The sequence below is a fragment of the Sphaerodactylus townsendi genome, linkage group LG01 (genome assembly GCF_021028975.2).
Source record: "Sphaerodactylus townsendi isolate TG3544 linkage group LG01, MPM_Stown_v2.3, whole genome shotgun sequence".
Lineage (NCBI taxonomy): Eukaryota > Metazoa > Chordata > Lepidosauria > Squamata > Sphaerodactylidae > Sphaerodactylus > Sphaerodactylus townsendi.
In genome coordinates this window covers 27229464-27253564 of record NC_059425.1, presented here as the reverse complement: position 1 = coordinate 27253564, position 24101 = coordinate 27229464, and the positions used below count along the sequence as shown (strand labels likewise).

General features: G+C 45.9%; 1 protein-coding gene across 1 annotated transcript; it reads left to right on the top strand.

Annotated features, from left to right (window-relative positions):
• The first annotated feature begins 787 nt into the window (after nt 1–787).
• On the top strand, nt 788–17448 carry LOC125438546 (solute carrier family 22 member 6-B-like). Its single transcript, XM_048506980.1, has 10 exons — nt 788–1604; nt 2259–2362; nt 3986–4140; nt 6159–6327; nt 8295–8418; nt 10335–10450; nt 11459–11673; nt 12689–12797; nt 13824–14027; nt 17238–17448. The coding sequence occupies exons 1-10, from the start codon at nt 1209–1211 to the stop codon at nt 17389–17391; spliced, it is 1746 nt and encodes a 581-aa protein (XP_048362937.1). The 5' UTR covers nt 788–1208; the 3' UTR covers nt 17392–17448.
• The last annotated feature ends 6653 nt before the right edge of the window (nt 17449–24101 follow it).

The following is a 24101-nucleotide window of genomic DNA, read 5'->3' as shown; positions in this document are numbered from 1 at the left end:
GGCAGGCAGGTTTACAGTGTACATCTAAGATGTTTTAGTGGCACTCTTCTGAATCTAAAGTATGACTGTGACAAGCAGCCAAAGGGAAAATATTATTGCTTGGCCTCCAATATGGCAAGTGATTTGACTTTGTACCCAAACAGAACCTATAGCAGACATTTCCAGAGGGTAGCCGTTTTGGTCTGCAGAGGAGCAATTAGACTAAAGTCCAGTAGGCCTTCTTTTGTTTAAGTAGGCCTTGTTTTCTTTGGCAAAAGCAAACGAAAAGCTCATCTAACAAAAATGTAGCCCAACGCAAAATCTGAGTTTTCCGCCTCCTGTCCCTGTATGCCCTCCCCCACCATGATCAAACAACATTTTTTGCACCAGGACTTGCACCAGGTCTTTGCACCAGTGTATGGACCTGGGGGGAAGGAGGAGGGGCGGGGGGGCGATCCCCCCATGTGACTAAATGGCCGCAGCCCGGGGACATTTGACCCCATATGTTCCCCTGGGCAGTATGGCCCTATTTTTCACCTGGTTCCCTATGTCAACATCCGACTCTGCTAGCTCCCCTCACTACCACCATTTCAGTTGAATTCTTTGGAAATGATTTCCCCCTCCCGCTTTTCATTTTCATTCCTCTTCAGCAAGAAGTGCGCCCAATTAAATCGGATAAGCCCTCTAAGACGCCACAGGAGATTAATCCAACCCCCCCCCCCCCGTAAAAAAAAGAGCAACAGGCCAGGGCCTGATTCTGTTTTACCCTGTCAGAAGTTTTACTTCTGCTTCTAGAGAAGGGAAAGCACCTGTCAAACATCTTGACAGGAATTCCACCCAAAGAAGACCAAACTTCTCAGTGGCTTTGGATTCATCTCAAAGACAAAGGACACAGCCAGATGCTAGCCTGGTCTGTTTTCTCATCAGCAGGAGAAATCTAAGGCATCTCTTCTTAACTATTTCATTTGTAAATCATCTGAACCAAAGGAAGTCACCAGCAGATGAGCACAGACTGAGATTCTTTGGAATTTTGACAGCTTCCACTGTGTCAGTCCGTGCTTTCAGATTTCTTTCTTAAGCAAGGCAACTTATGACTGGTACCTCTGAATCTCTGAGCCCACTTTTGAATATTTCTCCTGATAACGATTTTGCTGTTAGTGTTGCCTTGACAGATCAGCAAGCAAGTGCGCATCTAATTCAGCCAGGCTTGTATCAAGTCTGGGCTCACTATGACTTTTGCTAAACTTTTGGACCAAGTTGGTGGCATGGGTCGTTTCCAAGTCATCAATGTGATTTTGCTGGTCTTCCCAATGATACTCCTGGCATGCCACAACCTCCTACAGAACTTTACAGCCGCCGTTCCTGACCACCGCTGCAGGGTCCCCGCTAATGACACGTGCAACGAAAACGAGACAGAAAGCTTGGAATGCAAGTACTTTCTGAGGGCCTTTATCCCAATGGATGGGAACCGGACTTTGCAGAAATGCCATCGGTTCATCACTAGCCAGTGGCCACTCCTAAACTCCAGCACTGTGGAATCTCAGGACAGGGATACAAATACAGAAGCTTGTCCAGACGGATGGATCTATGATATGACCGTCTTTACATCTACCATTGTAACAGAGGTAGGACAGTCACTGGCAAGAAAGAAAATACTCTGGGCTGGGAAGGGGAAAGGCAAGCGTAGATCAGCACCAAACGAGTCTGCTGCCCTGTAAAATAGTGCTGGAAGGCAATTTCATTTGCATGGGCTTTTAATGGGGAGTAAGTTGCAGGCATTTTTTGTTTAGGGGTGGTTGCTTGGGGTTTTATTGCAATTTGTATATTTTAAATGTGCATATGTAAGCCACCTGAAGTAATGGGGAAAGGTAGGGTGTAAATATGTTTTAAAAGCAAATTGTTGAGTTGATGACTTTTGTGAACCAAAATAATGAGCAAATTCAAAAATCTGGTAAAAATGTCTGCATTCAAACTTTTCATATTTCAATAATATAACATTTTTTAAAACTTGTGAAATATAGATACATAATCTGAGCACAGAGAGAAAAACATGGAGGGCGTTTTTTTTAAAAGTTAGATGAGAATCAAAATTCAAGCAATACAAGGACTGTGTCACAAGGCACAGCAAAGAGTAGTCTGTGTTTGTGGACACAAAAATAAATTTTGAAATCCAAACTGAAGTGTTTCCCAAACACAACATTTCCACTTCAAATATCAAGGATACAGCAGCTCAAAGTATGTGCGGACTTTTATTTTTGTAAAACACCCTTCTCCTGCAGTGGGATTTAGTGTGCGATTTCCGAACCTTGAAGCAGATGGCTCAGTCAGTCTACATGGCTGGTGTTCTTGTGGGCGCAATCGTGTTTGGTGGCCTCTCTGACAAGTAAGAGGCTTCCTTTTATTTCTTTTTATTTCAGTTGCTGCAGCTGGATGGGTTTATTATCTATAGAAAATTTTTAAAAAGCTGAAGATCATTAGAAGGGGTATTAATCCTTTTATTCGATTAGTTAATGAGATAAGGAATTATCAATGAGATAAGGAATACATAATCAAGGACGTGAACAGGCACAATAGATTTACGTCAACACCAGAAGAGCTGGAATCCAGTTAAACTACTGTGAGTGCTCAGGCCTCTGAGGAAAAAAGCATGAAACTTTAGCCCCTAGCACGCTAGGCAGTATGAAGCTCAGTAAAAACTATGTGTTCAGTGCCCTGCCTCCACCTTTACAGGTGAGGTCCATAGCTGGTGATCAAGGCAGGGCTTTTCCAGTGGTACCGTAGCACCTCACCTGTGAAATATCCTTCCCCTAGCCTAGCCTAGCCTCGCCTCACAAGGTGGCTCTCTGTGGCTACCTTCCGTCCCACACATCAGCCCCCCTCAATCTCTATGGCTTAAACCTTATTGGTTAGGGGGATTTTGAGCATATCACTGATGCTGTGGCATGATTTCTGGGCACCTCCTGTTTGGGCTGATACAAAACTCTTCTCTGAGCAGAAGGCTCTCAAAATCGTTTGGCAGATGTTGACCAAAAAAACGATTATTCATGTGACTATGTTTCTGTTCTCTCCAGCAAAAAACAAACAAACAGGCTGAGATAACTTCTGGTGTATAGTTTACTCACATTCTAACCCCTTAACAGCTGGATATGTTAGGAAGAATTATGCATGTTGAAATTCTGTGTAGATAATTTTATAATAGTGTGAGGCTTTTTCTGTGTGTCTTTTCACCTTGCTGCTGAATGGCCTGAGGGCTGTAATAAAAAGCTGACTTCTGGGTAATCACATAGAGGTGACATTGTGGCTTCAAAATGTCATTGTTTCCCCCATTCTTGGCCCCACAAATTCTCCTGGCTGGCATGGTAACCCCTAGCTCTCTTTAGGTGCCAGGCCACATAGTTTCCTTTTTAGCCTGGGAATTGTTCTGAGGCTCATTTTAAGGTGCTCGATGTTTTGTGCTGTTTAATGTGCTGGTTGGGGGTTTAACGCCAGGATTTCAATTATTAAGAACTCTCACTGGGTTATGTTTTTATTATGTTTTATCCTGAAAGCCATTTCAAGCAGGTTCTCTGGAGAAGCAGCATAGAAATGTTCCAAATTAATCAATATAATTGGTCATCAGCCCTTGGCTTAGGACACACAGCAAGGGGTTTGCTTCCTTTGAAGCACCAGCTTCCATTGCTTCTAGATCATATTTTCAGCCTGCTCAGCTGTCAAGTTTTCCACAGTTGCTAGGTTTAGCCCTGGGAAGCCTCCAACAACTCTATTTCAACTTGCTAGTTTATTTGTAGGTTTTTTTCAGGGCTGTAATGTAACTGCAATAGTCCTAGTAGGAATCTTGTTCCTAACGTTTTGCCTGCATCTGTGGCTGGCATCTTCAGAGGTGTATCACAGAGAGAAGTCTGTTACCCACTGTGCCCTGAAAACCTACAACAACCAGCTGAATCCAGCCGTGAAAGTGTACTTTGACAGTACAACTCTAACAAAATTTTACTTCTCCTTGTCTCAGGTTTGGCCGGAAAGCCATGCTGATCTGGTCTTGCCTTCAAATGGCCATTTCAGGCTCTTGCGCCGCCTTCGCCCCCAGCTTCACAGCATACTGTATCTTTCGTTTCTTGTCAGGAATGGCTGTTTCAGGTGTTGGACTGAACTGCGTGTCACTTTGTAAGTTCCTTTTGGCAGCTGGGTTCTGTGGGTAAAAAGTCAAGGGTATAAATCTGCAGGCCAAGGGCATAAATCTGTTTTATTTGAATTTGTGACACACTACACTCCAGCCAGGCATCCATCTTGGAATCAGGGCCAAACTAACCTGTCCACTTCCTTCCTCAAAAGCATGCCTAGTGTGCCTGATCAATAAAAAGTAATCTGCCACTTTATTGAGAACAATGTGAAATAATGGGAGTCCACTGAACATGTGTAAAGGGCATTCTCCAGTGGTGGGATTCAGCCGGTTCGCACCACTTCGGCAGATCCGGTTGTTAAAATGGTGCTTGTAAACAACCAGTTGTTAAATTATTTGAACCCCACCACTGGAATCGGTTGGTAAATTATTTGAATCCCACCACTGGAATTCTCCCCTCAGTATCTCCACATAACAGATACACTTGAAACAAAGGTACATAATGCTTGAGCAGAATTACCCCTTAGAAGTTGACCTGTTTCACATCTTGTTTTCTAACACTTATTTTAAGACCAGGCTCAGGAAAAGAACCTGAAGTTATGCATAATCATAGGACAGCTTGGTCTCTAAACCTTCACCTCTTGAAACATGTTGTTTGATACAACAGATATCTTGGTTCCCCATTGTATGTCTTGGAATTAAAGGTGAGGGCTTTACTTAAGAGTGTTACTTTGAGCATTGACAGAGTACTGGTTTAATCTGTTCTCAATTATTAAATGGCGTAGAGCAGGGGTGTCAAACTCGCAGCCCTCCAGATGTTCATGAACTACAATTCCCATCAGTCCCTCCCAACATGAGCATTGGCTATACTGGCAAGGGCTGATGGGAATTGTAGTTCATGAACATCTGGAGGGCTGCGAGTTTGACACCTGTGGCGTAGAGTTATCATGCAGCTAAAAGTCTAACTACATGTTATATTTTCCCTAGAGTCAGGTCAAGAGATGTTTTGGAGCAAAGCGTTTCCTAGGTTTCACATTGGTACTGTGGGACACGAAGAGAGGGGCCTTGGACCTTATTTCTAATGCCATTTTCCTAACCTGAAATAGCCCAGGAGGCATTATTTGCCCTTACCTGTTTGGGATCTGTATGTGTACAGGGTACTGATGAGTTACATATTGTGTTTTTGCCCGGGGCTATTTCAGGTTAGGAAAATTGTATAGGGGGGCTGAACCCCTCTCACCACACCCTGGGGTCCCAACCCAAATTAGACCTGCATGTCCCTAGGAAGCATGGAATTAGAAGACACTTCTCCACCCAACACAGGGAGGGAAATCATAACATTTACTTAAGCCCAAACCTCCTCTGGAACTTCTTGAAGAAAATGCAGGATTGAACCCTTGAACTTGTGCTGGATTCGAGTCCTGCCTGGCACACACCCTTCCCCTTTGAAAGTCAGTGCAATAAAGTGGCTAGATCTCTAAAGAAAACGCATCAAATCTCTGCCATGGAGTCCACCAGATGACCATGGACTCACCATAGCCAGCCTTCCCTACATCAGCAGGTTATTTTGAAGATAAAATGGCGGGGAATGGGGAGCGCCATGGGCTTCCCTGAGCTTCTCAAAATAATGGAAGGATGAAAATGGAATCAATAATGAATGAAAAAGTGTGGATGTTGGCATGCAAGCCAGGGCTACCTACCTTGAGTTAGAGTGTCAGGTTAGGATCAGAGAGAAACAAAAACAGAAGTACCGTATAGTAAGGCTCCAGTATATCAAGGGACAAACAAACCCAGTAGTCTACAGACATTGTATAGTGTTTTGAGCTTGTGTGTCCCTTGATATATAGGATCAGGAAGAGGTTCAAATATTCATTCTGCCATGGAAGCTTCCTGGGTGATCGTGGGCCAGTTGTTCTCATCTAACCTACTTCACAAGGCTGTTGTTATGAGGATAAAATGGAGGATATTGATCCCTACTGGGAAGAAATTTAGGGTATAAACACCTAAATAAATAATTCCCTGTAACTTGGTTTGTTGGCTCTGTTGACTTTTCCTCTTCCAGCGGTAGAGTGGACGCCCATGCAATCCCGGGCCACCGTCAGTATGGTGACAGGCTACAGCTACAGCATTGGGCAGTTCATCCTAGCCGGTATGGCCTTTACCATCCGTGACTGGCGTTGGCTCCAGCTGGCTGTGTCCTTTCCATACTTGGCCTTCTTCCTTTATGGCTGGTAAGTAGCCTCTTGCCTATTTCCTGCTAGGGCTTGAGAAAGCTTGGGATCAGAGTGCCAGGGAACGTAGGAGTCTCTGCCCCCACATGGCTTGCAAAGCCAAATGTGATGTAGGAGACAGTGGTTGGGGACTAGGAGGAGGAGGAGGAGGAGGAGGAGGAAGAAGAAGAAGAAGAGGAGGAGGAGGAGGAGTTTGGATTTATATCCCCCCTTTCTCTCCTGCAGGATACTCAAAGGGGCTTACAATCTCCTTGCCCTTCCCGCCTCACAACAAGCACCCTGTGGCCAAGGTATATTAGAACTGAAGAGAACTCCAAGAAGCTGTGAATATTAAAGTCCACCAACTAGCATGTCAGGAGTGCACTGGAGGCTAATCACAAATTCCCCAGATGAGCCTCCACGGCTCAGGCGGCAGAGCTGGGAATCAAACCCGGTTCCTCCAGATTAGATACACGAGCTCTTAACCTGCTACGCCAAGTGTTGGAGGCACATGCTAGTGCAGGGGTAGGGAACCTGCGGCTCGAGAGCCACATGCGGCTCTTCTGCCCTTGCACTGCAGCTCCACGAGCCGAGCTGCCGGCTTCATCCTTGCCTGCCACTCCAGGCGGCAGGGCTGGCGCACCAACTGCCCAGGATGGCTGAGCCAGCGCCGCGAGCTTCCCCTCTCGCCCGCCCCGTTGGGACAGGGCGGGCGCTTTCCCAGTGGACGGCGAGGCCGAGCCGCCGGCTTCATCCTTGCCCGCCCTGCAGGCAGCAGGGTGGGTGCATCCATGTGCTTCTCAGAATGAGTGGAGTAAAAGGTAAAAAACTCCAATATATACAGTGTTATCTTTATTTTAAATGTCAAAAATTATTTGCGGCTCCAAGTGTTTCCTTTTCCCGTGGAAAACGGGTCCAAACGGCTCTTTGAGTGTTAAAGGTTCCCTACCCCTGTGCTAGTGAAAGCTCTTGAGGGAGCCAGTGAGGTAAATGTGTGGGTGGGGGACACATTCAAAGTCCCAAGAAGTAACCAGGTTGAAAATACAGTGAGTGGGGTGGAGTGAGACAGCAGAGAGCAGCTGAGAAAATGAGGGGACAGAGTCATCTGCCAACATTTCAGCCAACTCTTGGTTCCTCTTCAGTTTCGATTTTAACTGAAACTTTGGCCATGCTTTCAAACCTGCTGATTTTGACACAGATTCAGGCCTCTCTGTCCAAGGTCACTTAGCAGCTCTAAGTAACATGGAGTGAAGAGAGCAATAGTAGGTTACCCCAATAGGGTTACCAACTCCAGCTTGGGAAATTCCCAGAGATTTGGAGGTGGTGCCTGGGGAGGATAGAGTTTGGGGAAGGGGTTCCCCCTATAGATACTGTTTCCTCCAGGGGAGTGGGTGTCTGTAGTCTGGAGACCAGCTGTAATTCCAGGAGATCTTCAGTCTTCCACTGGACTTTAGCAGTCCTGTTTCTGTGCTTTTACCTGTGGTGTTGAAAAGTGGCAGTTCATAAATCAAAAGCCTGCTGTGATGCCTTTTTGCCTTTTTGCCACCTTTAAAGGCACAGGCTTCATGGGGGGAACAATCTAAACTGGGGGCAGAGGCTTATCTAGGAAAAACGTAGCCTATTGCAAAATTTGAGCTCTCCCCCCCTCCCCGCCACCCTGTATGGGCAGCTGCCCTCCCCCACCCCAACCAAACAACTTTTTTTTGCACCAGGTCTTGAAGTCAGTGTAGGGACCCGGGGGAAGGAGGAGGGGTGGGGGGTGACCAAATGGCCACAGCCCGGGGACATTTGACCTCATATGTCCCCATATAGACCGTACACCCCTGACTGGGGGAAGGGGTCAGGGTTTCTGGACTGGGATAAATGATCAGTCGTCACAAGGGGCTTTCCTTCTGCACAGCAATGCAACAAATGTGAGTGTGCCAATATCTGTTTGCCTCTAACTCCCCCTCCCCATTTCTCTCCACCCCTGGCATTCTATTGTGCAGGTGGCTCACAGAGTCAGCCCGGTGGTATGCTACTTCTGGCAAACTGGAACTGGCACTAAGAGAACTCCAAAAAGTTGCTCGGCTAAATGGACAGAAGGAGCAAGGAGAGAAGCTCAGCTTAGAGGTAAGGCAGTAGGGTTGTAACCTTCTCCTGCGGGGAGCATACCTATGCTGTTGAAAGCTGGCAGGCAGAAACTCAACAGGTTTAGCACTGCCAATCAACCTATCAGTGCGTTGTAAAAAATCAGCATCTCCCAGATTTGTGCCTGCCAAAAAACCACAACGCTCAGGATCTGCTAAGGGGGTGGGGGAGAGTCAGTGGCAGTGCTAGGTGGAAGAGGGAGCAGAGTCAGCCACAGGAAATATTGGACTCTGACCACTCTACCACACTGGCTCAGTTTGCTGCTGGGAAAATTTATATAAACTCTTCAGATGGGAAAACGCAGGAGCTATTTCTCCTCCATGAACCTTTCTAACTCTCTTCTAATGCCATTTATGCTTGTGGCCATCATTACGTCCACTGACAATGAATTCCACAGTTGAATTACTCCATAAGTAGACACATAAAAATAAACCTACAAACACTTTCTGCCTTTCCACCAGTAGGTATTCCCCCTTTACCCAGACTCAAGCTGCCTTCCAAAGCCTTCCAGAGCCCACTTGACCTCTTATGGGAGGCTGTTCCAGAGACATGGGGTAGCTACAGAAAAGGCTCGAGCTCAGACTTTTGCCAGATATGCCTTGAATAAGATATGTTTAGACCCTGTTGAAAAGAATGGACCTGCTATGCAGGAATATGCAGGGAGAGGAGGCCCTTCAAGTATGTGGTGCCCTTGTCATAAAGGACTAACAACTATACCCTGGGATAAAAGTTCATTTGATGAAGTAAAGCCATAGCCTACAAAATAGGGTTTGGACTGTGGAACCCAAGTTTTCATAATTTTAGCTTTTGATCATACTGTATTGAATAATATTTTCCCACACCTGCATCTGCCACTGAGAGGCCCCTTCCACACATCCACACATCCACCTCGGGAAGGGGAAGGAGCAAGAACGGAAGGCGTGTTCACGTGTGTTATGTGCCACTAAGTCATTTCTGACATGAATCAATAACCTCCAAAACGTCCTCTCATTAAAGAGGCCTTGCTCAGGTCATGCAAACTGAGAATAATACACATCCAATCCATTTTCACTGCACTTTGAAGCTTTCAAACAATTGCAAAAGTGGATTGAATGTGCATTATTCTGCATGTGTGGAAGAGACCAAAGTAGGCTAGACTCACATCTGCTGCTAAGAGACTGACGCACTTTCAAACAATTGCAAAAGTGGATTGAATGTGCATTATTCTGCATGTGTGGAAGAGACCAAAGTAGGCTAGACTCACATCTGCTGCTAAGAGACTGACGCCAGCTTTGTAAACAAGCACTTACTTGGTCATCTATGGCAAGCAGGAATTGATCCCAAACATGGACATTTCCCATTTTATTTTTTTCTCCCTTTTAGCCCAGAAGTAAAATTATTAACATAGATGTGTGGCGGCAGGTAGAATAACTACATTTCTTGTGGTTTGATAACTGTCCAAGTCCAGCTTCTGTTTCAGATAAGTTAGGTGGCCTTGGTGAAACCATTTTCTCCTAACTTCTGCTTTCCTGTCTGAAAAATGAGAAAAATTAATTGCAGGAAACAATCTACCAAGCTCTAAATTAGGATAAACTAATCATGACACATGAAAAAAAAAGAGTTAAATACGTAAATATTCAAATTACTTCTGTGAATGCGTCTTTAGATGATCTATGGTACTTTTCTGCATGTCTGTGCTTGCTTTGGAATCAATTTCCTCTAAAGAGTTGGCTGGTTCTGTTTATAACCATGGTGCTGGAATCCCATTGACTGGTTCTGTTTATAACCATGGTGCTGGAATCCCAATATCTATCTAGTCTCCCCAGTTTTATGAGACTGAGAACAGATCTTCTCCACGCATGAGGCAAGAGAATCCAGAGTTGGTAGAACAGCAGAAACCTGATCTGTCTGCCTTATAGGTCCTAACAGCCAACCTCCAGAAGGAAGTACCCTCTTCCCAGTCAAGGTTTACTGCGACTGACCTTGTGCGTACACCGGTCTTGCGCCGGCTAACCTGCTGCCTTTGTTTTGTATGGTAAGTTTAGTCGAAACAGGGTGGGGGAAATGAAGAGAACCACAAGGTGATTACAGGCAGAGATCTTTCTGTGACTGCTCTATATCGGGATAGCCAGCTGCATACATGCCCAGGTAAACAGACATACTTCTAGAATCTCAAATCCAGCCCCACCCCATTCAGTTAGCACTATCAACACATCCAAAGGGTGGTCAGGTCTATAGACAGTGCTGCAAAGGTTAATTACAAATGTAGAAAGCAGTCCTATGGCTGACTTTGAACACTGCTCCATCTAATACAACAGTGCCGGCTTTTATGGGCAACCCGCACAAGGTTAAATGAAGGATAAAGGATAGAATGGAACACAGGCAAATTATGTAAGCCACCTTGAGTCCCTATTTTGGTGTGGGAGGGGGGAGGTGGAGTATAAATGAATTAAATAAATAAATACAAAACAGGTTGCTGTTATGAGAGAAGACAGATCTCCCAGTCCCAGAGTACTTAGGCATGGTAGGTGAATTCCAGTACCTTGGAAAGCGACTTACACACTCCTTCCCTTTCTCTCCCCACAATAGACAACTTGAAAGATAGGGTGGGGCCCCTCCCCCTTTCCCCCTTCCCCCCTCGCCTCTGTATCGCCTTCCATATACCCTGCACCCCCTTTCCCCTTCCCACTCATTGCTTTTGTTCCTCTTCATTCTTGAGAACTTTTTTTTCCAGGCTGCCAAAAGGCTCACGTTTGCTGTAAAAACGCCCTGAGGAACTACAGTTCCCAGGAGACCTTGGGGTTCACAAGGTCTCCTGGGAAGTATAGCTTTTGCAGCCTGAAAAAGTTCTCAAAAAAGAAAGGAACTAAGGTAAGGAGGGAGGAGGGAAGAGGGAGGGGGGGGCGCCACGGGGTGGTGGTGGAAAATATAAAATGCGCACCGGGTACAGTTTGGCCCAGCTATGCCTCTGACTAGAGACCACCAACAGAGGATCAAGTCAAAATTTCAAAGTGATGTTTGGTTTTGCTTTTTCCAATGGCAGGTTCTCCACCAGCTTTGCTTACTATGGGTTGGCCATGGACCTGCAGAACTTTGGGGTCAGTATATACCTCATCCAGGTCATCTTTGGGGCTGTCGACATCCCAGCAAAGCTCATTGCCTTCTTTGTGATTTGCTACTTTGGCCGCCGCATCACCCAGGCGCTGAGTCTCATTCTGGCAGGGTTTTCTATTGTTGCCAACATCTTTGTGTCACAAGGTGAGACTGTGAGGCTCTTCTGCTCTACAAGCAATATGTTGGCTTCGTGCTGTTTTGATTGTCTTGTCTTCCCTTGTGGGGATTTGGGGAATTGTAACTTGGTAAAGATGCAGGGAATTGTCTGCCAAGAGATCTCTAGGCCCTGCATATCTATTATTCTCAGGGTTGCCTGGAGAGGAGAGCAGTTGAGTAGATATATCCCAGAGCTTTATGAGATAAACATACAATTTTTCCCAGTGTTCAACCTAAAACATGTGAATAGATGAACGTGAATCCCTGAGTAAGTGCAGAGCACATTTCCCTTTTTACAGAGTGTCCTCACATGGTAGGATTTCTAGGTCAGAAGCGGTGTTTCTGAATGGATGTACATCCTGGTATCTCCCCCTCTAGAAATTGCCTAAGAATTAAGATGATATTCGTTACTCACCCATTCTCCTGATCTGAGTTATTCACCCCAAGAGAAAGATGGACCTTCCTATTCCACCAGGTCAGAGAGTGGTTTGGAGATGAGTATTTCTCCATAGGCTGCTGTTTTTCTGGCAGAGTTCCTACATTTTTAACAGGGGCCTGACAAGCAGAAATTCCTCTCACAGGAACAGGACAGAACCTTGTTACAAACCTAAACACTGCAGCTAGCTGAATGGGACAAATAAGAACAAGGCGTTGGCCTTCAAATAGGTAGTCGGATCCTTCCCATGTTTCCTGTCCCGGGCGTAGTTTCCCCTCGCTCTGCCTCTGTGGAATATTCATGAGCTACCTGACTACTCTGAAAACGAACGTTCAGCAACATTGCAGCTTCTTTGAAAAGGCCACTTTTCTTGGTGGAATCAATGACCATCCAAGAGCAGGATGGTGAGGTCAGGAAGTTTATGGTGGGTGCAAAATGGAATTTAAAAAATAGCCAGTTAATAGTACCAAGGTCAATATTGTAGCGACAGTTTAGAGAAAAAAAATCTGAAGCATTTTTTGCAACTTAAATTCACTTGCAAAGTACTACATTTATCCTTTTCCTCAGATATGCAGATCCTTCGAACGGTCTTTGCTGTTTTGGGGAAAGGCTGCCTGGCAGCTTCTTTCAACTGCGTCTTCCTATACACTGGAGAACTTTACCCCACAGTGATCAGGTAATTCTCAGCTTTGGATATACTGAAAGCCCTTATCTACGGGCCATTTTGCACGGGCTGCTTCCAGATGGGGATTTTTCCCCCACATGGAAAGCAGGAAGCCCCTGCATGAAAAGGGAACATTCACATGACACTGTGCTCATTCAGAAGTAGTAGTAGTAGTAGTAGTAGTAGTAGTAGTAGTAGTAGTAGTAGTAGTAGTAGTAGTAGTAGTAGTAGTAGTAGTAGTAGTAGTAGTAGTAGTAGTAGTAGTATTTATTTCCCCCTTTCTCTCCTGTTAGGAGACTCAAAGGAGCTTACAAACTCCTTTCCCTTCCTCCCTCACAACAAATACCCTGTGCAGTAGGTGGGGCTGAGAGAGCTCTGAAGAACTGTGAATAGCCCAAGGTCACCCAGCTGGCATGTGTTGGAGTGCACAAGCTAATCTGGTTCCCCAGCTCAAGCGTCAGAGTGTGGAATCAAACACGGTTCCTCCAGATTAGAGCACACCTGCTCTTAACCAGTACGCCACTGCTGCTCCCGGAGCAGGGTTTGTGGTGTTCCCATGGCTTTCTTTTTTAAGCTGGAGAAAAAAAATAAACCCATTTTAATCTGGTTCACAGAGATATCTGTAGAGTGGCTGCACAAAAACCTGGACCTTCCCTCTTCCATCCCATTAAAACTTGATCCTTTAAAGCCACAGGTCACATTTGATGTAACTATCAGCAGCACATTGAATTTTGGATGGGCATATCCAGTTTTCTTTAATAATTCTTTTAATGAGAACTATTCACCACTATCTAATCTTCAACCAGGACATACATATCTGAGATTTCCTTCCTTCCTTCCTTCCTTCCTTCCTTCCTTCCTTCCTTCCTTCCTTCCTTCCTTCCTTCCTTCCTTCCTTCCTTCCTTCCTTCCTTCCTTCCTTCCTTCCTTTCTTTCTTTCTTTCTTTCTTTCTTTCTTTCTTTCTTTCTTTCTTTCTTTCTTTCTTTCTCAAACACACAATAGGTGATGCATTTTTAATTTGTTTCCTTGGACGGCAGGCAGACTGGGATGGGCCTTGGCAATACCCTGGCACGTATTGGTGGGATTGTGGCCCCCCTGGTGAGGATGACCAGCGAATATTCACCTTCCCTTCCCCTTGTCATCTATGGGGCAGCCCCCATAATCTCTGGCATCGTCGCCTGCTTCCTTCCTGAGACTCTGAATGTGCCACTACCAGATACCATTGAAGATGTGGAGAGTCAGTAAGTACATGATGCAGGAATTTAATGCTGCCTTTAACCATTAAATGTAAAAAAAATGATTAAGGGCATTTTAAGACTCAAAAGCTTAAATCTTGAAAATCTTACTGGTGTCTAAAGTGTTACTGGACTCAAATCTGCCTCTTCTATTGCAGACCAACACAGCTATCTCTGAAACTATTTTATTAAGAGGACTTCATCCAAGAGAATGGACATATTAACCCCACCCCTATCACTAAATTGTACAAGTTACTTTTCAGGTTACATATTAAAATCACTCACAGAACTATTCAGGAAAACAGTATGCTGAATTGGTTCTGGTGGGTTTTCCGGGCTGTGTGGCTGTGGTTTGGTGGATCTTGTTCCTAACGTTTCGCCTGCATCTGTGGCTGGCATCTTCAGAGGTGGATCACAGAGGGAAGTCTGTTACACACTGTGTCTAAGTGACTGTGTCTCAGTGTGTCTCACTGGGCACAGTGTGATACACCTCTTGAAGATGCCAGCCACAGTTGCAGGCGAAGCATTAGGAACAAGATCCACCAGACCACAGCCACCCAGCCCGGAAAACTCACCACAACCAGTTGAATCTGGCCGTGAAAGCCTTCAACAGTATGCTGAATGTTGATACTTTTTTTGCACAGCAAGGGAGGCCTTGGCATATAGAAAGTTCCTGGTTCAATCCCCAGCATCTCCATCTAAAGCACAGGTGTCAAACTCGCAGCCCTCCAGATGTTATGGACTACACTTCCCATCATCCCATGCCAGCATGATGCTGGCAGGGGATGATGGGAACTGTAGTCCATAACATCTGGAAGGCCGCGAGTTTGACACCTGTGATCTAAAGAGATAAGATAGTAGGTGGCATGAGAAATCTCAGCCTAGGACCCTGGAGAACAGCTTCCAGTCAGGGTAGACAATAGTGAGATTGATGGACCAATAGTGTGATTTAGTGTAAGACGGCTTCATGTATGAATTCAAGAAACAGCTTCATTAAATAATAAATAAGAAGCATATTCTCAATTAACGTTTTCTGCTGACCAATAGTTTTACATAAAGAACAGAAAAGTCTTAACGCTTTAACCAGATTATATTAAGGGGAATAGTCTGACTCTATGTTTTCTTTCCACAAATAAACCTTTGATCAGTACTTGGCCTCTGAAAAGCTTTGGTTTCCTCACAGCAGTGGCCTCTGCAAGAGCAGCTACAATAAACTCTCCTTACTAAGCAGCCTTTTAAAAATTAAAGTAAACATTGATATACCACAACTAGAATTTACGTAACAACAGCTGTTTCGGCATTGTGTCAGCTTCTTCTGTTAAGGAAAACTAAAAATGTCAGGCTTTGACTAAGGATTCTCCAATCAGGACATCAAGGATGAATATATTTACAAAGGATATCAATCCAGACCCATATTCCCATATGGTCAGTCAAGGGGGGAAAGGGCTGGTAGTTACATGTTGCTAAGCAAGTTTCAGTCTGGTTCTGCCTCTATTGAGCGAATTCTACGTTATAACAATTCTACATCTTCCTTTGGAAGAGGCAGGTGTTTATTCCTTATGGCTACCAATCTTGCTCCTCCTTGATCTGAGATTGCAAATGCCTTAGCAGACCAGGTGCTCAGGAGCACCTGCAGCAGCAGCAGAAGGCCATTGCTTTCACATCCTGAACGTGAGCTCCCAAAGGCACCTGGTGGGCCACTGCGAGTAGCAGAGTGTTGGAATAGATGGACTCTGGTCTGATACAGCAGGCTAGTTCTTATGTTCTTATGTTCCTTCATGACCACAAGAAGCTGCTGTATGCTACCCTGTACACATATTATTCTCTCAGTAAGTTGGTCCACTGGACGTTTGCAGCAATTTCAACATCTGGAATCCTGCAAGTACCAGCATAAAATCACAGAACAGCATAAAGAAAATTGAAATTGACAAAACAACAACAGATAACGTTCAAATTGATCATAAAAACCTGCATCATTAATAGTAGTAAAAGCAGGTTACATATGATCAGATAAATCTTTAGCAGGCTGGGATAACAGTTGCTACTTTGGTCATTCCCTTTTGCACCTTCAACAGTCGTTTCACCACAAAAACATGAAATGTGGAGTATTCTTAAGGGCAGATATATATCAAGCTAGGTTGACCTTCCTCCCAGCATTGTGGCTTTCAACAATGATAAATATAATATACCATTAATGGCCCAATCCAGATGGGGGGGCCAAAATGGCCGGTGGGAGTGGCAGAGGCCCACGTCATGCATTTGCCCACCCCCACCCCCCAGTGACGTAAAGGGCACCTACCCCAGCAGGGAGAGCAAAAATGCTGTTGTGCAGGGGCTGCTCAGTTCTGCGGTGGCCCAACCCAGAAATGGGCACTGCCAGGGAGCTATGCCAGCAGCATTCAAGTGGTTGCCAGCTCAGAGAGGGGCAGGCCAATGGCATTGCCAGGGATGGAGCCGAATAGTCAGCTTCCTTGGGCTTCCAGCCCAGGAACACAGGTTTCCGCAACCACGGACTTAAACCAGACAAAAGTGTACCATAGGCCTGTTTGGGAACTGGGGCGATTCAGGCAGCCAGGAGGATTCATAATCCTTCATCATTTCCGTGCTGCTCGGAGCCCCTTTGGAGGTAGTGTGGTGCCATCCATGGCTGCTGCAGCACACCCACCCCCCATCTGGATGGGGCTGTAAAACACAATTCTACGTCACAACAGCAACCTGGAACCCAGGTTTTTCCCCAGTGATTTTAGTTTTGTAAGAAAACTATCAAGAGTTATTCTAGTCTAGAGTGGGTTGATTTCTCAGGGTTTATAAACTGAGCATCAGTTCTCAGGGTTTTTAAACTGGGAATCATCTGGATTAAGTTCCATAGTGCAGGCAGCCATATCAATGCTTTGTGGAATAATGTTATCAAAAGTGAACTGGATACATCTCTTGACCGATGACACTAACAGTCTCATGGGGCTGTTTTTGAAATTTTACCATCCGTTTTTGTTTCAAAGACTCAAGGCATCACCAGAGGCATAGCTCCAAGGGGGGAGGGGGGGCGGGACACACCAGGCACGCGCCCCTGTGGGGGTGTGGTGAGGATGTTCCGGGGGCATGGCGGGGGCATTCAGGGGCGGGGCTGGAGGATGCACCAGTGCACCGAGCGCTTTCCCCCCTTGCTGTACCTCTGGGTATCACCCCCAAACCTTGATTCTTTTTGCTTCTTTCTAGGAACTTGAAGCAACAGAAGGCAGTTGAAAACTACAAGGACAAAGTCTTCTCCATGCAAGATGGCGGTTTCCTGGATATGAGAATGTTTGGAGATTCCAGGCCAATCGGAAGCTCGGAAAAAAGAAATGTCTTTGATGTGGCTAGCGGTAGCTGAGGTCACTAAGGAAGCCAATGTAACACCTTAAGAGAAACACAAATAAAAACCTCAGATAGCCGTGTCATGGGTTTTACAGATAGAGTTTTTTTATTTATATAATTGGATTTATATATTAACAGCACGATAGTATTTTCACCATTTGACTAAGCATATGAGACAAGCATGCTGCATGCGATCTTCGCAGAACACATGAACATTTTGCCTGGAAAGCACAACATGTAGAGATTTTCACACATATTAGGTTTTTTACACACATGTCAGGGTTGCAGTATGCATGTTCTAGTGCTGAAAATCTGCACACTGTCTTTTAAACAAAATAGTGACCATGGATAATAGGGGATCAGTATAGCTTGTCAAATGTATCATCTGAAAAGAGAATATATTTGGCAGGAAGGCAAGGATGTAGGTATGTATGGGGGGTTTGGGGGCGGGGCCACGCTCTCACCCACCCCTAGGGGCGTGGCCCTGCCTCCCCAAGCCTCACCCCCACCCTCAGTGCTTATAAAAGCAGCTTTCCAAGGCCAGGGACAGCAGGCTCCCCTGCCCCCTCCACCTTGCCCCCCCCACCTGCTGGGCTCCCAACCGGCAGCTTGCAGTCCCTTCTGCCCTCCCCCCTCTGAGTTTTGCACACACACCCTCATGGACAGCCACTGTGATGCTAGAATCCACCCCCAAACAGCATCACTTTCAATGGTGTTTAAACTAGAGAGCCCAAATTCTCCTTTTAAATCCACCTTAAAGGGAGAATCTGGGGTCCCCAGTTAAAACAACATTGAAAGTGATGCTGTTTTGGGGTGGATTCTCCTCGAAACAGCATCACTCTCTTCAATGTTTAAACTGGGGACTCACTCTCCCTTTAAATCCATGCCCGGCAAGGGGGGGTGGATTTTCTAAAAGGAGAATCTGTAGGGAAGCTCCTTGGGAGTGCTCAAAGCTTTCAGGGGTGCAATTATTAAGCTAGCAGTACCAAACTTTCTGGGTATCTTTAGGAGACTCTCCTGATGATATCACCCTGGTTTGGTGAAGTTTGGTTCAGGGGGTCCAAAGTTATGGAGCCTCAAAGGTGTACCCCCATCTTCTATTAGCTCCCATTGGAAACAATGGGGTATGGGGCACCCCCTTTGCGAGTTCATAACTTTGGACCCCCTGAACCAAACCTCACCAAACCTGGGTGGTATCATCAGGAGAGTCTCCCAACAAATCCCTTAAATTTTGGTGCAGCTAGCCTAAAAAGTGCACCCCCTGCAGCTAGCCTAAAAAGTGCACCCCCACAAACGGGGGGCAGAGTTTCAGACATGCAATGGGGGGGGGTTGAACCTGAGAAACCCCTCCCCTTACCTACATCCTTGCAGAAAGGAAATCTCTATCTGTCTACATTTGCCCACACGCACGCACATACTATATTGGCTGATAGAGTCACATGGTCAAAATCACAACTGGCAGACAGACATCTTTCATTTCTTATTCTATGAACACAGGCTGGCCCTAATAGAGGCTATTTCATTAGGATATGAGAAGAGGAAAACTGCTTTGCTTTTGAGGTAAACAACTCACAGTTCAAAGTGAGAATGTATTTTAAATGTACTTTAAAAAAGAAGAATCAATATACACAGTAATGACTTTCAGTTATTAGGTCTGCATTGAATGTTCTCTACCATCAAAACTAGTGGTTTTGGTGTGACAAAAAATTGTCGCTCAAGATCTATCAATTCCATAAATTATCCCCTCCCACACACAAATCCTGATTCTCCCATAGGCCTCTTCTTCCTGGGTTATTTACATGGGTCATTCTATTAAGTTAGGGGCCATGTAGTCAATAGGATGACGTTAGTATCCTGCAACATAAATTAGATTTGACAATACAGTGACATCACTGAGAGTAAGTATGAGCAATGGCAAGTGAGGGCAATTTAATTATGCAGATAGCATTGCATCCGTTATCTCTTGCCTGGCTCAATTGTTTGGGGCAAATTGTTCCTTAACAGCCCTTATGTAAGGCATTTCAAATAACAGTGATTCAGCCATTGGCTGTGGGGCATTCACAAGCTTTCTTGCTGATAAAATCCAGCCCCTCTGCCAAGACTTCCCCAGTAACTTTAGCTGCCAGAATTTGCATTCCCTAGGTCAGTGGTGGCGAACCTATGGCACAGGTGCCAGAGGTGGCACTCAGAGCCCTCTCTGTGGGCACGTGCAAACAGAGTCGCCCCCCACACACACACATCTAGGCTGGCCTGGGCCACTGGGCTCGATTATTAGTATGAAACCTAAGACCTAGTTTTGGGGAGGCGGTGTAGGGAACCCTGTTAAGCGCTGTTAAACCCCACTGATTTCATGCGAAGAACTAAAGCGCGATCCTTTACTTGGAAGTAAGCTCGGTTTCTGGCAATGGGGCTTGCTTCTGAGTAAACCTCCTAGGGTCGTGATTCACCTGTTGGAAGAGTTGCATGGTTGCTTCAAAGCAAAGCCACCGACTACCACCAAGCTTACTCCCGAGTAATGCACGCCTTGGAGCCAACCGTTTTTTCTAAACTAAAACCTCACTATTCCGGTTAAATTGCCGTGTTGGCACTTTGTGATAAATAAGTGGGTTTGGGGTTGCAATTTGGGCATTCGGTCTTGAAAAGGTTCGCCATCACTGCCCTAGGTGGTGACACTAAGGGCCCTTCTGCACATACAGAATAAAGCACTTTCAATCCACTTTAAATGCACTTTGCAGCTATGTGGAATAGCAAAATCCACTTGCAAACAATTGTGAAGTGGATTGAAAGTGGATTATTCTGCATGTGCTGAAGGGGCCTAAGACAGACTAGAGACGTGTCAATCTTTATGCATTTCTATCTGTTAGATGTACAGGTATGTAACAGAGGCCTTTATTGTCAACCATCAGGAATTTGGGAGTGTTATTTGCTGCCTTCTTATCTATGGAGACGCAAGTTACAAATATGGCCAAACTGGAATTTTATCATCTTCACCAGGCCAGGGTACTTGCACCCTACCTGTCACACCCTGACCTAGCCTCAGTGGACCATGCAACAGTCACCTCCAGGTTAGCCTGTCGGAACTTACTCTGCACTGGGCAGCCCTTGAGACTGATCCAGAAACTCCAGCTGGTCTAAAATGCAGCTGCACAGGTCCTCATCAGGGCCCCATGGCGTGAGTGTAGTCATCCTGAGTTCTGCCAGCTGCATTGGCATCCAGTGAAATTCTGGGTCAGATTCAAGGCTCTAGTGTTGACCTTTAAAGCCCTGAGCAGTCTGGGACCCTCATATTTGCAGGATCTCAAAATATACTCCCAGGAAAGGGCTTTGCTCCAAGGAGAAACATCAATTGTTGATCCCTGGCCCAAAAGATATCCAACTGTCCTCAACTGTGGCCAGAGCTTTTACAGCTCTGGTCCCAGCCTGGTGGATGCTCTGTCAAATGAGGTGGGGGCCCTGCGGGACTTAGCGAAGTTCTGCAAGACCTGCAAGATGAAGCTACTCCACCAGGACTATGGTTGAGGACAGCAATGGCATTCCAACTGAGCTGGCGTCCCTCTACTCTTCTCCCCTTATTTTTAGAATTGATTAAGGTGTTATAGGGTATACTATGCTGTGAATTTTAATAATGCGTATGAACTGTCAACGTTTTGTAAACATGTAAGCTGCCCTGAGCCCGTCCGGCCTATACATTAAATGATTAAGAAATAAAGAAACAAAACAATAAATATTTTTTACAAGGAGTGCTGAAAACTAGAGGAAGCATCTTTTGGCACTCTTGGTTCAGTTTTAACTATCCCTGCCATGGGCTCAGAATCAGCCAGTCAGGAGGCCTCTGATGAGGAGCACTGGCAGGATGATGACCCCACTGTGCTGGAACTCCAGTCGACTGGGCCTCAAACACAGCCAGAAGCCTCACAGGATGTAGACAGAGCTGGCCCAAGTCCAGAGTTGGAAGCCAGAGTGTTTGCAGAAGCACCTCCAGCCACTGAGGGCCAGCCTAGGAGTCCACCCAGCTCACCTGAGTTTGTAAGGCAGCTGAGAATTTGCACTCGGCAGGAACTGCACTCTAAAAGGCACAGTGCACGCTTGGAAGCCCAAAGGCAGTGCAGAGAATGCTGTGAGTCAGCTCAGGATCAAGACTGAGGCCCTTTCTGCACAGGCCAATATACACGAGGTGCAGCCGGGGTACATGAGCCTGGTGCAGTCCCGGGCCCTTCACACATCTCCATGTGGGTGACCCTGGAGCCAACGCGGCTGGCCAATGCACCTTCACATGGAGGCGCATCTGTAATTTTTGTACCTCACTCTCTCAGCTGCGTAGCAACGTAGCCAGCCACTAACGTTCTGACGGCTTTGGACGTCTGTGCCACAGGAGAAAGGCAGGAAAGAGGAAAACAATAAGGCGCAGTCGCATAATGCGCCCCGCAGTCGCAGCCATTGCTCAGCCTCACAGGATGTAGACAGAGCTGGCCCAAGTCCAGAGTTGGAAGCCAGAGTGTTTGCAGAAGCACCTCCAGCCACTGAGGGCCAGCCTAGGAGTCCACCCAGCTCACCTGAGTTTGCAAGGCACGTTAAAACAAAAGAATCACACAAAGTGCAATTCTTGAATAACTCAAGTTGGGGGCGGGACACGGAGTGGATCTGCATTAGGATCCGTGTGAAGTTTCCCCCAATCCAGGTTTTTTACTGGTGTTATCCCGGTTTAATTGGCCCATTCGGAAAGAGCCTGAGTCACAGCACAAGCTTATAAGAGTGGAAGTTGCAGGAGTGACGTTGAAAGCTTGACAGCTTTCTGCCACACCCAGTTGCAGACTGATTCCTTGGAACTCTCAGACCAGATTGCCTAACCTGACCTCTCTTGGACCCTTGACTGCCTCTTACCAGACCAGCATGGACTGTTTCTCTGGACACAGAGTAAGACTGCTGTCTCCCTCTCTTCCACCTGTGCCTGCTATCAGCTGGAACCTGACTCTCTGTGAGCCTGGCAGGCAAGGACAATCCCACTGATGATTACATCTGAATCCAACACTAGGATAACAGGTGAGTATTACTGGGGTCAACCCATTTTATCCCTACAAAGTAGGTTACACTGAAACAGAATTTGTATTTTGTATCCGGATATCTCTTCTCAAGCAAACATTGTTTAAAACCATTCATATTTATTAGTAGATTCATCACCTGAATTCGTGAGACGTTCAAGGAAGAGCGTGATAAACAATTCACAAATATGGGACTTTTCCGCATTCACACTTTCCTCACGTGTGTGTTTCTCTTGGTTGGGGGGAGGAGTTGTTCCAGATGTGTTTTGCTCCCTTAAGCGGTTGATTCAGTATTACATCAGTTTATGTCTGGCATATCTCCCTGCAGATATAAACTGCAGATTTTTTAAATGCCAGAAATAAAGCAGTGTAATACCGAATAAACCACTAGAGGCAGCTAATACATGCGGAACAGGGGAAAAAATTCCCAAGGTAGCAGGAACACACAAGAGAGGAAAATGAGAATGTGTAAAATCCCCCTAACAAAACTGCTGCTGGTCTCATTCCCCAAGGGGGAAACCAGAGTTTCCTAAGTTTTCACAGCCAGATTCAACTTCGACAATACATTGAACACCTCTACGGGGAGGAAATGTTCCAACAGACCCAAACAAGATCCACCAGACCACGGCCACACAGCCTGGAAAACCCACCAGAACCAGTCAACAGGGCTTCTTCATGAGAAGGTCAATCATGGAGGAAAAGCTTCTCTGAAGGAAAACGGAGACTTACCTTGAACTTATGAAGCTGCGTTATACTGAATCTTTTATCTATCATAAGAGGGTATGAAGAGTCCTACTGGATCAGACCAGTGGTTTATCTAGTCCACTATCCTGTCTCACACCGTGACCAACCAGTTCCACTGGAGGGCCAACAACAGTGAATAGAGGTTGAGGCCTTCCCCTTATGTTGCCTCCTGGCCAGTGGCATAGCTATGGAAAATGGAGCCCGGGGCAGACTCCGAATTTTCTGCTCTCCCATGTGACGAAACGGGGGCCGTCAGGGCAAATGTCACCACATGTCCCCGTTGCAGCTACGCCTATGCTCCTGGCACTGGGATTCAGAGGTTGACTGTCTCAGAACCTGGAAGTTCCCTTTAATCACCATGGCTAGTAGCCTCCATGAATCAATCTAATCTCCTTTTAAAGCTGAATATGCCAGCATCAGTATTGTCTACTCTACTCTGATTGGCAGCAGCTCTCCAGGTTCCCGAGTCAAGGTCTTTCACATCATCTTCTTTTATCATTTTAACAAAGCAAGATGGGGATTGAAATTAGGGTTGGCAAAAGTTGCCTGGAGAAAAAAGTCCTACTCATTTAATCATAAAGTGCAGGAATAGGCAGTTGAAGTTTTTCATAGCATGGAGGTAAAAAAAAATCACTTGATAAATAACAGCCCACGAAGCCTCTATTAAAGGAGACTTTTATCCAAGTAGTTGGCCAGCGTGGTGTAGTGGTTAAGAGCAGGTGGATTCTAATCTGGAGAACCAGGTTTGATTCCCCACTCCTCCACCTGAGTGGCAGAGGCTTATCTGGTGAACCAGATGTGTTTCCGCACTCCTACATTCCTGCTGGGTGACCTTGGGCTAGTATTCCTTGAAACTCTCTCAGCCCCTCTTACCCCACAAGGTGTCTGTTGTGGGGAGAGGAAGGGAAAGGAGCTTGTAAGCCACCTTGAATCTCCTTACAGG

Coding starts and splice junctions, on each gene's coding strand:
- LOC125438546 (XM_048506980.1), top strand. CDS start 1,209: ATGACTTTTGCTAAACTTTTGGACCAAGTTGGTGGCATGGGTCGTTTC. Junction 1,605..2,258: donor CATCTACCATTGTAACAGAG/GTAGGACAGTCA, acceptor CTTCTCCTGCAG/TGGGATTTAGTGTGCGATTT. Junction 6,328..8,294: donor GCCTTCTTCCTTTATGGCTG/GTAAGTAGCCTC, acceptor TCTATTGTGCAG/GTGGCTCACAGAGTCAGCCC.